Genomic DNA, 13,428 nt, shown 5'->3' with positions numbered 1-13,428 from the left:
TGTGACACTGTCTGCACCCGGTCTGTACACCCTCTGGCCACCACTGTATCTTCAGTGACACTGTCAGCCTGGAGATAAAGATAGTTTTTCTTGAACTCGCTGGATCATAGAGCAACACACTGTTCCTGTGATTGGCAAGGGGACACTGGCAGCGCGGATATATGCATATCCATGCTGTCAGTTTCCCTTTAAGTTCCCTTTTTCCTCTTTTACCATGTTATATAGCTCTCTTTTTTGTGTATCTATTTTCTCCTTGTTTTCTTTTTATTCTGTGTAATATTTCCAATCTTTTTCGATATTTGTATATGTACGTACTACATATTTTCTTTCTTTCTACTTGATATAATATGCAGTCTTGTTTGTGCCAAATTTTTAACAATAGCAGGTAGCTAATATCGACCAATATCTGTGCTGTTCCTTCCCTTCCACCTTTTATTGCTGTTTTATTGTTATTTACTGTAAGTATTGTTCATCTGCCAGTTAGCTGCATACCTAAGTACTTTAGAAGTAGGATACTGTCCATCCCTCTTCATCATCACAAAACTCATTACTGAGCTGGCGGGTAGTATTGTCTCAAGGTATTTCGAGGTATGACTAAATACGTTTGGGCTATTAGTATTCTGTATATTTTCATTTTATAAGCCATTGTCTGTCTTTACCTATATACTTTATATTGACTGGTGGAACAAACAGTGGTGTCTAACATGCTTCCTATTTGCATATTGTTAGAATGATTTGCATATTGTTAGAATGATTGCTCTGGGGGCTCAGGCAATGGCCCATTTGATCAAGGTCATGTTATTGTGAACATAATCTGCTAGCTGTTTTAAATAATTCTATATATTTTTTTTCATAGCTGATATATGGAGCGACCATTCATTTCAGACAGATCCAGATCTACCACCAGGTTGGAAGAAAATTAATGATATTGCGGGAATCTACTACTGGCACATTCCAACTGGAGCAACCCAGTGGGAACGCCCCGTATCTGCACCAACTGATCTTCCAGGGTCACGAAAGGGATCTCTTAGCTCTGTTACATCATCACCTACTCCGGAGAATGAGGTAAAACCCAGAATATTTTACATGAACTCTCTATGGATGCATAGTAACCCAATTTTTAGTTATTGGAGTGGAGACCAATGGTTAGTGGTGAATATTTAGATTGTCGGCAGTTCAAATTTGAACTAAGGCCTTTGTGCTTGTGGGTTCGTTTTATTTTATTCTATATCACAATATACAATGTATCACCTCTAAAATATAAAATTTCATAATATAATAATGATGAAAATAATAATAATAACCACTACAATAATATTTTTATCACTTTCTACGAAAAATCTGATAATTCTACCAAGGACTGTATCTGATCATATCATACTGTAAGGTCATTGAAAGCTATTATATCATATTCTATATTGTGCCCCCATACTGTAATATTCGTCCCCCATACTGCTGTAGTCTCTTTTTAAATTTAGTTATATTGTAGGTAGGTGGGTAGACCCATTGCATTTAGAAGGTAGATGAAACCCCATATGTTAGGCATTTAGTAGGGAGGTAGACTTAGTAATCATTTAGTTTGTAGGTAGACCAGTAGCAGATTATAATAGGTCCGTTTTGGGCCGTAGCCCGGGGCCCATGGCCACCCAAACAGACTTTTAGTGGGGTATTTTCTCCTGGCTACAATTCTGACATGACTTGCAAAAAAATTTATCCTGTTTCTAGTAACACTGTGCTGGTGCTGCCATTGTTACAGTGGGGTGGGGGGCCAAGCTGGTGAACAGCCCACGGTAAAGTGGTAAAGTTTATCCCCCACAGGGTAGACCCAACCATTTATTAGGTAGGTGGAACTTTTAATATTGTAGATATGTAGTAGGAAAAACATTAGCCCACCTTCCCCCTGTCCTCCTGACAACCCTATAGACCCCCCTCCCTCACCCCCCCCCCCCGCCGCCAAGACTTTGCACAATTGCCGAGAGCTTTCCTTTGCCTACCCATCTAAGGCTAAATAATTTATTCCCTTGGCTATGTTTGCCCTTGGTGGCTGATATGGACAGTAATGTACTGTATGGAGTATAGGAGTGACAGGGTAAACTTTTATATCACAGTCTGAATTAGAACTACCATGTAATGACGTGTAGCCTACTTTTGGGTACGGTTTAGTAGCCATAGTATGAAGAAAGGTGTCTCTTTCGAAATCCTGCCCCAAACCACTGACACTAAGATATACTTGTATAGTCTTGTTAAGACTGTGAGATGAAACGAAACATTGCTTTAATTTCACACTTATTTAGACTGATGAAATTTGACAGGGACCCTTCAGGGATTCTGTATATCTCCAGTGTACAAACAAGGTGCATCAAATATTTACTTGTACTGACTCTAGATAAGGTTTTCCTCTGACTGTGTGTCTGTCTTTCATTTCCTCCTCATTCATATAGTCAGAGTTGTCTGTATATAGCCATGAAAGTGATAGGACATGAAATAAATATTATACCCTCCCGAGTGTGAATATTTAAGTGCAGCCACCAATACATTATTCTTGTATGAAGCAGACATGCAAATTTTGGAGTCATAAATATTTTATTCGCTTTGAGGCATCAGATTGAATATTTGAAATAAATGTGGATTGAAGTTGTCCTCTGTCATGCATGAAAAAAATGGAGCCTAGGTGATAAATATTTTAATAAGCATAGAATATTTCAACAGAATACATCACTGCATTCACTTACAGAGATCATTACCAAAGAGGAAATTATCGGAATTTACAAACAATATGTTGAGAGTTTGCACCAATTAACCTATGCAGATAACAGGCACCTGTTACCTTTATAACACTTCACTACTAGGGCAAACATGGCATTTCTCATTGCCTGTATTTAAGGTCCTATTAGCTCAATATTTTACCATACAGAATTAGGCTATGTTCACACAACGTATATTTTCGCAAAACCACGTCTGTTGTACAACGGCCTTGATTATTACGAAAATATACGTTACCTTAGGTAAAAAAATTCAGACTGCCCAGCACATTTGCCCTCTGGCGTGGCTGCACCATCAGGCTATGTTCACACAATGTATATTTTCGTAAAAGTACGGCCGTTGTTGCAATCGGCAACAACGACGGTACTTTGTACAAAAACATACGTTGCCTTGCCTTCTATGGGATCCCGGCCGGAGCGTCTACACATAGTAGACGCTTCGGCCGGGATCCCTAGCGGCACCGCAAACAACTGGCATGTCAGTTTTCTGCAGCCGCTATTCATTGAATAGCGGCCGTAGAAAACCTTGTCATTGCACACTATGAAGTGTGTGGCTCTGGCTGCTCGCTCCATAGTGTGCCCGCATCAGAACTCTGTGGCCCTAAAGATCATCCAGTACCGACCGGGATGATCTTTTCAGAGGCCAGACGTTCTGTGACTCGGCCAGGTCACGGGACGGCCGGTCCCATACATAGTGTGCACATAGCCTAATGCAGAATGCAACGCAGTTTGTTTGCTAAAATGATGGACCCCATGGTGGAAACTTATGTATAATATTATAGCCAATTATGTTGAGTCAGGCTGCTGTTGTCATATGTCACGTCACTACTTTGATTTCTTTGGTCTGCTCTTACAATGGAGCAGAACAACAGAAGTCGTGGCACATCTGAACAGGGCCTTATAATACCCCAATTAAACTACTCCATTCTGCTTCTGTGGGGTTAGTCTAGTCCTTGTGAACCTGAAGACTTCTTTGTTAGCCACCAAGAGGAAGCAAAATGTATCCATGGTTGAGAGTCGAAGGATAAGAAGGGGAGACAAGCACTAGGGCTTTCTTTTTTTGCTGGGAGTATTGATCATTGCTATCGGACCACCTCTCCTTTATGTGTACCTTACCATCAATAGCTATCTTGCTCGATCCCGCCCGACACATGAATGTTCAGCTTAGCCAAATATTCATTTGTTCTGAACAGAGAGAGTAGAGGTAAGCTGACACCAGACAGCTTTGGTTGCGGTTTCTCTCTTTTAATAAATAAGGGGAAGGCATTGAAATCCAACTTGCCCAACCCTTTTCTTCCCCAACATAATCTTTAAGGGAAGAGTCAGAAGGTCCCCATATGCTTTAGATAGTTGGCTGGTAGCACCAAAGTCAGTGGGTTTGGCTGGCTCTTGACTAAAGTGTATTTGGACCCTAAGACTCATCATACACATACACGAAAAACTATGATATCATGCCTTGTGTTCTTTTTCTTGAAACTTTGAAAAACATTTAATATTAAAGCAATATTAATATGATAATGTCTGTTCAAGAGAATTAAACACATGGAGATTTTGTCCTCAGTTGGAATACATCATTAACAATTAATGAGGACTTACACTGAAATCCTGACTAAAGTGATACATTGGAGCACTGTAATTAAACATGCCGAGTCCGAGGTGATATTGAGATCATTAATATGAGCTCACTGGCCAGATGACTCATATGGTTTTCCCTTCTGTAGTTTTTACAGAAAAAATAAATTAATTTCAAAGCTTAAGATAGAATACTGAAGACATCCATTTTTTTTTCAGTAAAACATTTAGTTCCTTATAAAATATGTATTTGTTCTTAGTAGTGTAGCACAAGGGTGCACAGAAGCTGAAATTACAATCTGTTCCTGTATTACAGAGTGTATAGGGGTCCTCTGTTACACCCGAGAATGTCTGTACATAAATATGTAATAGCCCTTGACAGCACCATACACATGACCTTATATTTATAATATAAGAGGTTTTATTTATGAGATCACCATCGGAGACACCACATTGCACATTGTATGTCATAAGTCCAATTATAGCCTTTATACCAAGGCCGAGGAGCTAAGCTTTTCTGTGATATTCCCCTTTACTATCTTTTCCCCGTGTATATATTTTCTTTAAATCTCTGGATATAACTAAACTATCCTTGAAAGCTGTTTGTTTCAATCACTATAGAACTCTCTGTTATGTATTATGCATGTTTTGTAATATGTTTTCAGTGCTTCCTGTTTTTCCTCTGTGTACCATCTTAACACCACCCCTTATGGTTAAACTTAGTTATAACCTCAAGACAATGTTGTGTTTTTAACCCAGAATGCCAAGATAATAACACAAAGCATGCTCAAAAGGGCTACAGATACATTTTATTTATATTATTTACATTCTATTTTAAATTTAAGCTACTTTTTAATTAGTCCTTATCAAAAATGTCCCACCATTTTGCTGTTGTAGAGTCTGTACAACTCCTTTACATAGCTAGCTGTTCTGCATATTCTGACACTGATTTGACAATACACTATTCATGGCTGTTCTGAATCTCTCTGCTCCCCCCTCCCTTCTCCTAGTACTAGAGATAGAAGTAAGGAGGGATATTCGGGATATTCGGCATGCATTACTGGGAGGGATACGTCCACAAGGAAAGAGTGAAACTACAAGCAAGTTGCAAAATACAAATGAAGGGGCCCAAAATCAAAAAGGGAAAAAGAATTGCCACCATTTTTTCCAACTGTCAGACCGTCGTAAAAGTCATTTTACTTCCACGTCAGCGATGTCCATAGCATTCCATATAAATATAAAAATATTTCTTAAGTAAGACATTTGAGAAAGGGGTGGTGCGATCCTAAAAAAAAGCGTTGTGCTGTTCTTTTTAATACATTTTTAGTACTTTATTTTGCCTTGCTTTTTTACCTGGTCCAGCGCCCGTTGAACCTAGTTTGGGAGTGGAGGATTTTGTTGCCATAGCATTCCATGGTATAGTAATGCTTAGAAACAGACAACTATATGGTAGCATTATGCAGCTATTCCCTCTTGTGTCTTGGAAGAACATTTTGGCTAAATAGAATTTTCACCAGTGTACATAAAATAATTCAGTTCCAGTCAAATAGCTAGCAGTGTTTATAAAATAGCTACTGCTACAATTGTGGCCTTCCAAAACCCTACCTATAATAATAATAATTCCTTTATATATCACCAGCATATTCCTCAATGCTATACAGAACTTTCCATCACTCCCATCAGTCCTTTTCCCCATTGGAGCTTACAGTCTACATTTACCTACAGTATGTATGCCTCCATAACAATGTGCCACCAAGTGCAATGCACATTGCATTACTCTCTGTTCCTCTAACAGACTTGCAAAAGGCCATTTAGCAGCCTGGGAAAAGCAGTGGTTTTAATGTGCCACCCTCTACAGCCATTGAGAAACTCCCAGCATGCACGGTAAGCCACAGTGTGAGTCACTTTCCTTCATCTGTGGCGGCGGTTCAGCTCGCCCCTTCTTGCTCACTTATGCCTTTGTTACAGAGAATGATGCTTTGTTACAGTCACATTCAGTATAATTGGCTATATTACTTCTCCTTGGATATCAGCTTGCTCACTTGGAAATTCAGTGACAAAATGATCAGTGTCACATTGCTGTGAACATCTGTCTCACATTGCTAGTCAGTGGCAATTTGAAATATTGTCTCAATGAGGCATAACAAAATTCTCTGGTAATAAAGCCAGTCTGCTTGTGCCCCCCAGCAAGCCCTAGTTACAGGCGGTTTACATACTTGGTGGGAACTTTTCATGTGTATACAAATTGTCCATACAGCGTGACATAATAGTCATATACAGAGTTAGTTTCTTTTGGCATCTCTGCTATGGAGGATATATATGACCTGACAAGGATAATGGTGTGATGCTACAATAGCTAATGTGTTTAATACCCAGTACTACACACTGACACTCGCAATGCATACATACAGTTGTGACCATGTCCCCTCCTCCATGTGTGGAGAAGAAGCCAAACTAGCACTATATACTGTATTATGAACACATGGAAGTTTCTCAGTTCTGCATTTTTAACAATAATTTAAAGTGATCTGTAAGGGTATGTGCAGACTAAGGAATTTTTGCAGATAGCTTCCTGCGGATTCATAATTCCAGCTATTTCGTAATTTGGACATGATTCAAAAATAATATTTAATAGCTGAATATTCTGGCTTTATCAAACATCCCTCATATCGATGTAAGGCTATGTTCACACAACGTCAAAAATATTGAAAAAGGGGCCCGATTTTCATATTTTAAAAAACAGCCGTTTTTGCTGCAATTTAACTGACTGCAATGGCAATGCATTGAAGTCAATGAGAAGACGGGTGTCCGATGCCCACAATGCATTGAATAACGGACGTTTTTGCCGCAGACGTCAAAACAATGAACATGATCATTATTTTCGGGCATCTTTTGCAAACAGCGGACGTTTTTTATTAGTAGTTCACACAGTTTCCCTTTAATCACCGTTCTTTCTCTGTCTTTACTATTAAATTCAATGGACTTTTCAATTAAGACACACCCAAAGTTCAATTAGTAACCCCAAACTAGAATAATGTACAAACACCAGTCATTTCTGGGGAGGCCATGCTGCTAAATAACGGACGTTATTTTAGACTCAAAATAACGGACCTCATTTTAAATGAAGCTGAAAAAACGTTGTGTAAACATAGCCTAAAGAAGTTATTTAAATTCATGACTTGTGTTACCTTTAAGTAGAGGGAAAAAAATAAGTAAAAAAATAAATAAAAATAAAGATACTACTTAGTACTTTGTTAACCCACTCTGCTTTTATGACTGGCCTTTACTAATGGTAAACTTATATTATCACTATTTAAAACTGGTTCCAACTTTCAGCTTTGCAGTACATTTTTAATATTTCCACCATAAATATGAGTTGAATTTTGCTGTGGCAAGATGCATTATTAGGCTATGTTCACACAGCGCAAAAGTACAGCCGTTGTTGCCATCGGCAACAACGGCCATACTTTGTGCGCTGTGAGACACTGCCTTTTTTCCTATGGGATCCCGGCCAGAGCGTATACACATCGTATACGCTCCGGCAGGGATCCCATGCGGCACCGCAAAGAACTGACATGTCAGTTTTCTGCGGCCGCAATTCACTGAATTGCGGCTGTAGAAATCCATGTCAGTTCACACAATGAAGTGAGCAGCTCCGGCCGCTTGCTTCATTGTGTCCTATGGGGAGTTCTGATGCGGGTGCGTGCTGATGCGCCCACATCAGAACACTACGGCCATAAAGATCTGTGCAGAGACCGGCCTTTCCGTGACCCGGCCGGGGTCAGGGAACCGCTGGTCTCTTACAGAGTGTGAACATAGCCTTATCCTGAAAAATAAAATCACCAAAGCTACTTTCTATCAATGGATTAGGAACGGTGTTAATATTTCTGTGTCTACCTGTGCATTGACTGTTGAGACAATGGTCTCCATCTTCCCAGGTATATTGCTTTGACATAGTCCTCATAAATTTTTCATGGTCTATGTACAGTATATGGATTCCTTTTTATAATTGTTCCCGCTTTTGTTTATACCTTTTGTTTTAAACACAGGTGAATGGGAACAACCAACATCTTCTGCCACACACCATGTTTTTTTTTCCTACTATTATAATTGACAGTTGTTTTGTTGTGGCCATATTTTCTTTCAATTACCCAATTTCAACAGTTTTGTACAATCCATATTATAAGCATTTTTCCTTTTAACTGCACAGTAATCTACATTTGTTTTAGAACTGGAACTTGCAAGGAGATATTTTTTTTTATTACTTGATCTGGAAAGTTGTATGCCATTAATAAAAATAATTTTATGTTAAAGTTATGTTTCATGAAGCCAGAATATTTGACTAGTCAACAAACTATGCTTAGTTTCATATCTGTTGTGTTTTTACTATGACGTAAGGAGTCCAGGGGAACATCCTCTAAGTATTGTGATTTCTAAATTATTGCCAGGGGTTTTATGGGTACTACTCATAGGTGTCATTTGCATCAATAGATCTATATATTCAACAATGTGAAGGTGCGCCAGGATAATAAAGGATTGAGCATACATCTGAAAAAATGTGCTGCCTTATGTGCTTCTGTGTTTCCTTGAATGAAGCTCCAGAATTGCAGCTAACCATTGTGGCTCCCAAAGAGACTTTAACCATCGGCTTTTGTAATGTAGCTTTTGGTTTCAAGCTCTATGCAAGGAATTTTCCATCCCCCATTGACAATATAATTGAATTTAGTGTTTGTCCAGAAGAGCTCTAAGCATACAGCATGGCCATTAGTTTGGTCCTTGCTTATAATGTTCTGTGGGAGGTAGGTGACAGCAGCCGCAGAGTCAAGGGCAAAAGTCAAACACGAAAGGAATGTGACTGTGTACTGAAAATCATCAATTACATCTAGCGGAGCTAATGTGTCAGGATCCTCTAATAATAAACACAAAGCTGGAGATATCAAATGCATTCATATTTATGTGTGTTAGATATGTGTCTGATTATAGTTATCATTGCTTATTTCATTACCTCATAAGAAATGAGTCACATTGGAGGATCTGTCTTGTCCATGTATTACATAGGCAGCCTATTGATTTCAGTGAGCACCTTGTAATGCTTTATTTGCTTTAAGGTGGCACTGCAGAGGATCGAAACACATGCTACTTGTTTCCATCACATTACATGGCACTGTCTAGAGGATAATACGAATGCTGACCTGTCAAATCCCCTATTACACACGCAAACATCCTACTGCACAGGGCAATGGGCAGCAGACCATCGCTGTTGTCATCATTTTGATTCAAGACCACGATCAGCCTGCAACGTGCATGCTGGCTGATAGTTGCCTTTTAGGGCCCATTTACACAGAAAGATTATCTGCCAAAGATTTGAAGCCAAAGCCAGGCATGGATTGGAAAAGAGGAGAAATCTCAGTCTTTTCTTTATGACCTGATCTCTGTTTATAGTCTGTTCCTGGCTTTGGCTTCAAATCTTTGGCAGATAATCTTTCTGTGCAAATGGACCCTTAACGTGACCTGTTATACCAAACGGGCGGTAATCAGCGTACTGTATAAAATTATCGAAAACAACCACAACCACTTTAAAAGAGTTACCAGACAGCAGAAACAATGCCCCACACACAGCTAAATATATTTTTACTTGGCAGGGCAGCGGACCGTCGCTGTTGTGATAATTTTTTTAATTCAGCATGTTGAAAGACAACGGTCAGCCAATATTGTGCATCTCGACTGATTGTTAGGTTGTTACACCATATGATTATCATCCAGAATGGCCAATATAGGTATGGACGATATTCCCTTGGTGAAATAGGGCCTCAAGATTCGTATAACAAACAAAATTGTACTGCTGCTATAGCCCCTGGTTTGAGAAGGGGATAAGGATAGGTTCACACTGGCGTTATTCTCTCCGCCACAGTTCCGTTTAGCTGTCACGTTCCATCTATGTATTTCTATTGTGCTCTGTTTGTATGTATTCCGTCAGTGTTGCATTTTTTGAACAGAAGAAAATCCTGCCTGCACCTTTTTTTTTTTCTTCTTTCAAAAAAAAGGAACACAAACAGAGAGTACAGTTGAATTTTTACTTTACATTATAGTTAACCCCTTAGCGACCCATGATGTACAGTACCTGGTACGTCATGGTGCCGCGGGGGGGTGTTCAGAGCGGGGTCCCGTTGCCGCGCCGGCTAATTAAGCACTTCAATGCAGCTGTCAAACCTGACAGCTGCATTGAAGTGCTTTGTACTGCAAATCCCTGGTGTCTAGTGGGACGGATCTCCCCCCCGCGATGCGATCGCGGGGGGGAGATCCGTTCTTCTGGCCGGCCTGGGCCTCAGCGTCGCAATGACGCTGATCCCGGCTCGGCAATAGATTGGTGTGGCCTGCAGCAGGCCAAAGCAAACTATTACCAATCTAATCGATCTTTGCTGTGTATATACACAGCATTGATCTATATGAGAGATCATTGCTGTGTATATATAATTCCCCCAGGGGGGCTTCTAGTTGATGTAAAAAAAAAAGTAAAAAAGTGTTTTTATTAATAAAAAATCCCCTCCCCTAATAAAAGTCCAAATCACCCCTCTTTTCCCATTTTACAAATATAAATTAATAAATAAACAAATAAATAAAATATTTGGTATCGCCGCGCACGTAATCGCCAGAACTATTAATTTATCACATTCCTGATCTTGCACGGTAAACTGTGTCAGCGTTAAAAAATTCTAAAGTGCAAAATTGTGCATTTTTGGTCGCATCAAATCCAGAAAAAATGTAATAAAAAGTGATCAAAAAGTCGTATATGCGCAATCAAGGTACCGATAGGAAGAACACATCATGGCGCAAAAAATGACACCTCACACAGACCCATAGACCAAAGGATAAAAGCGCTATAAGCCTGGGAATGGAGCGATTTTAAGGAATATAAATTTATTAACAATGGTTTGAATTTTTTAAAAGCCATCAGATAATATAAAAGTTATACATGTTACATATCATTGTAATTGTAACAACTTGAGGAACATGCATAACAAGTCAGTTTTACCATAGGGCGAACGGCGTAAATGCAAAACTCCCCGAAATCAAAACAAATTAGTTTTTTTTTCCAATTTGACAGCGGAAATGATTTTTTTCCGGTTTCGCAGCATATTTTATGGGAAAATAATGCCTGTCATTGCAAAGTACAATTGGTTTCGCAAAAAATAAGCGCTCATATAAGTCTCTAGGTGAAAAAATGCAAGCGCTATGGCCTTTTATACATAAAATGAAAAAAGCAAAAGAGCAAAAACGAAAATTGGCTTTGACCTTAAGGGGTTAATGAGGACGGATCTAAACAGAAGGTATTTCTGTTTTTATCTGTTTGCAAGTTAACAGTTTTTATTAGTTTTTTCACTGAGCATGTGCAGAAGTGAGAAACCAGAGAAAAAATAAACTGATATGCAAATGGATGCTGGCTGAATCAAACTGATGGACAAGTACATTTTTTAAAGCCAAAATCCAGTCGGACCATTAAAAATAAGTGAACATTTTGCAATCAGTTTTCATCAGCCCGCTCATCAGTTTATGCTAATCCATTCAATTTATATGGACGGATCCGTTGGCAAATAAGAAAAAACGCTAGAATGAACCCAGCCTAACTTATGGCAGATGTAACCGACCTATCATAACTAACTAGTTATTTTTAGGACCTGCAAATGAAAAAGGAGTCATCCAAACCATACAAGCCCCTTTATATCAATTGTGCCCCAATCTGGCAGTAGATTCTTCACTAATAAAACAACAGATTTACAGTATATGATGCATCTGAGACATATATGCTTCTGTTTATGTTCTTATAAAAAACTGACAGCAAGCCCTGAAGATAAGATTACAAAGTGTGAGCGTACAAGGAATGCACAGTATCTCTCTGCTGAAAGCTGACAATCTCACATATTCTTTTTCATGTGTCATTTTCTGGCACTTTGTAATGTTAGTTGTCATCTGCTTTTCCTGCATCCAAACATAATCAGTGACGCTCAAGAGTGTTGACATATACCGTTGATATTCTTAGAACTTAAAGGCCTAACACCATGTGCGCTGCCCCTGGTCTGTAATCTAATAGAAATGAAATACCTTGCCCTGCGCTACTGTGCATTAACTCTTTTGTTGCCTCCATCTATATGCCCTGGTGCCTCTTTCTCCAGATCGGTCAGTCACTTGCTGTATCAGTGTGTAGGAAGTTGGTGCACTGGCATTATGAAATACCGAAGGACAAGCATAAAGAAGTAATAATGTATGTCTGATGGGACTGTGCATTTTGTACTACTGATTCATTGACTCATTGGAGTTAAACCTTAGTTCCTACTGTACTATAATGTACTATAGACTGTACTTTATTATAAAGAAGGCTGCTATAACCACTGTTACCATTATATTCTTTATGATTATTGATTCTTTGTATAGTGTTTTAGTGGAACATTCGTTTTAAGTGTTGCCCACGAATAGAACAGCGCTGGCGCGGAAAGCCGGTGCTCTTTTTTTTTAACTGTGGCCCAGTTCCTGCTCACGGGAGGAAACCCCCGCCTTTCTATGACGTGGCTCCTAATGGAGCCGCGTCACAGAAGGGAAGTGGTTTCCTTCCACTGGGGGCGGGCCAGCCCACCTCCAGTGCTTCAGCCCGAGCCAATGCTCTGTAATAGACTGGCGTCGTGCACAGGAGCTGGGCTGCGGTTCACAAAAAGGACCATGTTCATTTGAAATACTAAAAGTGAATGTACCTGATGGTACATTCGCTTTAAGCTGTTCGAGAGAGCACATACACAATGAACAGCTGGAAGCAGATGGCTCCATTCATTGTATACTGTAGTGGTGGCACCAAGTTACTGCAGCAATGAATACAGCTGCACTGCAGTAACTGGCGCCACCACTACAAAATGACCACCACATAAAATGGCATTGCACCTGTCTATTTTATCTGGTATTGCAGGTTATTTCCGTATAGTAAAGTTCAGATACTACACACAACAACTAGGCAGACCAAACAGTTTTTAGAAGAAAGCAGCTGTATATTTCTAATCCTGGACAACCCCTTTAAGTTTTATAGCTTAGATGAACCTTTTAAGATGAA

General features: G+C 39.4%; 1 protein-coding gene across 6 annotated transcripts in view; it reads left to right on the top strand.

The window, feature by feature from the left end:
- The window catches only part of APBB2 (amyloid beta precursor protein binding family B member 2), a 237,417-nt gene that overhangs the window by 146,675 nt on the left and 77,314 nt on the right, over positions 1 to 13,428 (top strand). For all 6 annotated transcript variants that reach the window (XM_069977565.1, XM_069977564.1, XM_069977563.1 and 3 more), the window contains one exon: positions 857 to 1,065. In XM_069977565.1, coding sequence (XP_069833666.1) covers positions 857 to 1,065 — 209 coding nt within the window. The remainder of the gene's footprint in view (positions 1 to 856; positions 1,066 to 13,428) is intronic.

Source organism: Dendropsophus ebraccatus, chromosome 7, assembly GCF_027789765.1.
Source record: "Dendropsophus ebraccatus isolate aDenEbr1 chromosome 7, aDenEbr1.pat, whole genome shotgun sequence".
Lineage (NCBI taxonomy): Eukaryota > Metazoa > Chordata > Amphibia > Anura > Hylidae > Dendropsophus > Dendropsophus ebraccatus.
Note: the sequence above shows the minus strand (reverse complement) of the source record. Positions and strands in the feature narration are given on the sequence as shown.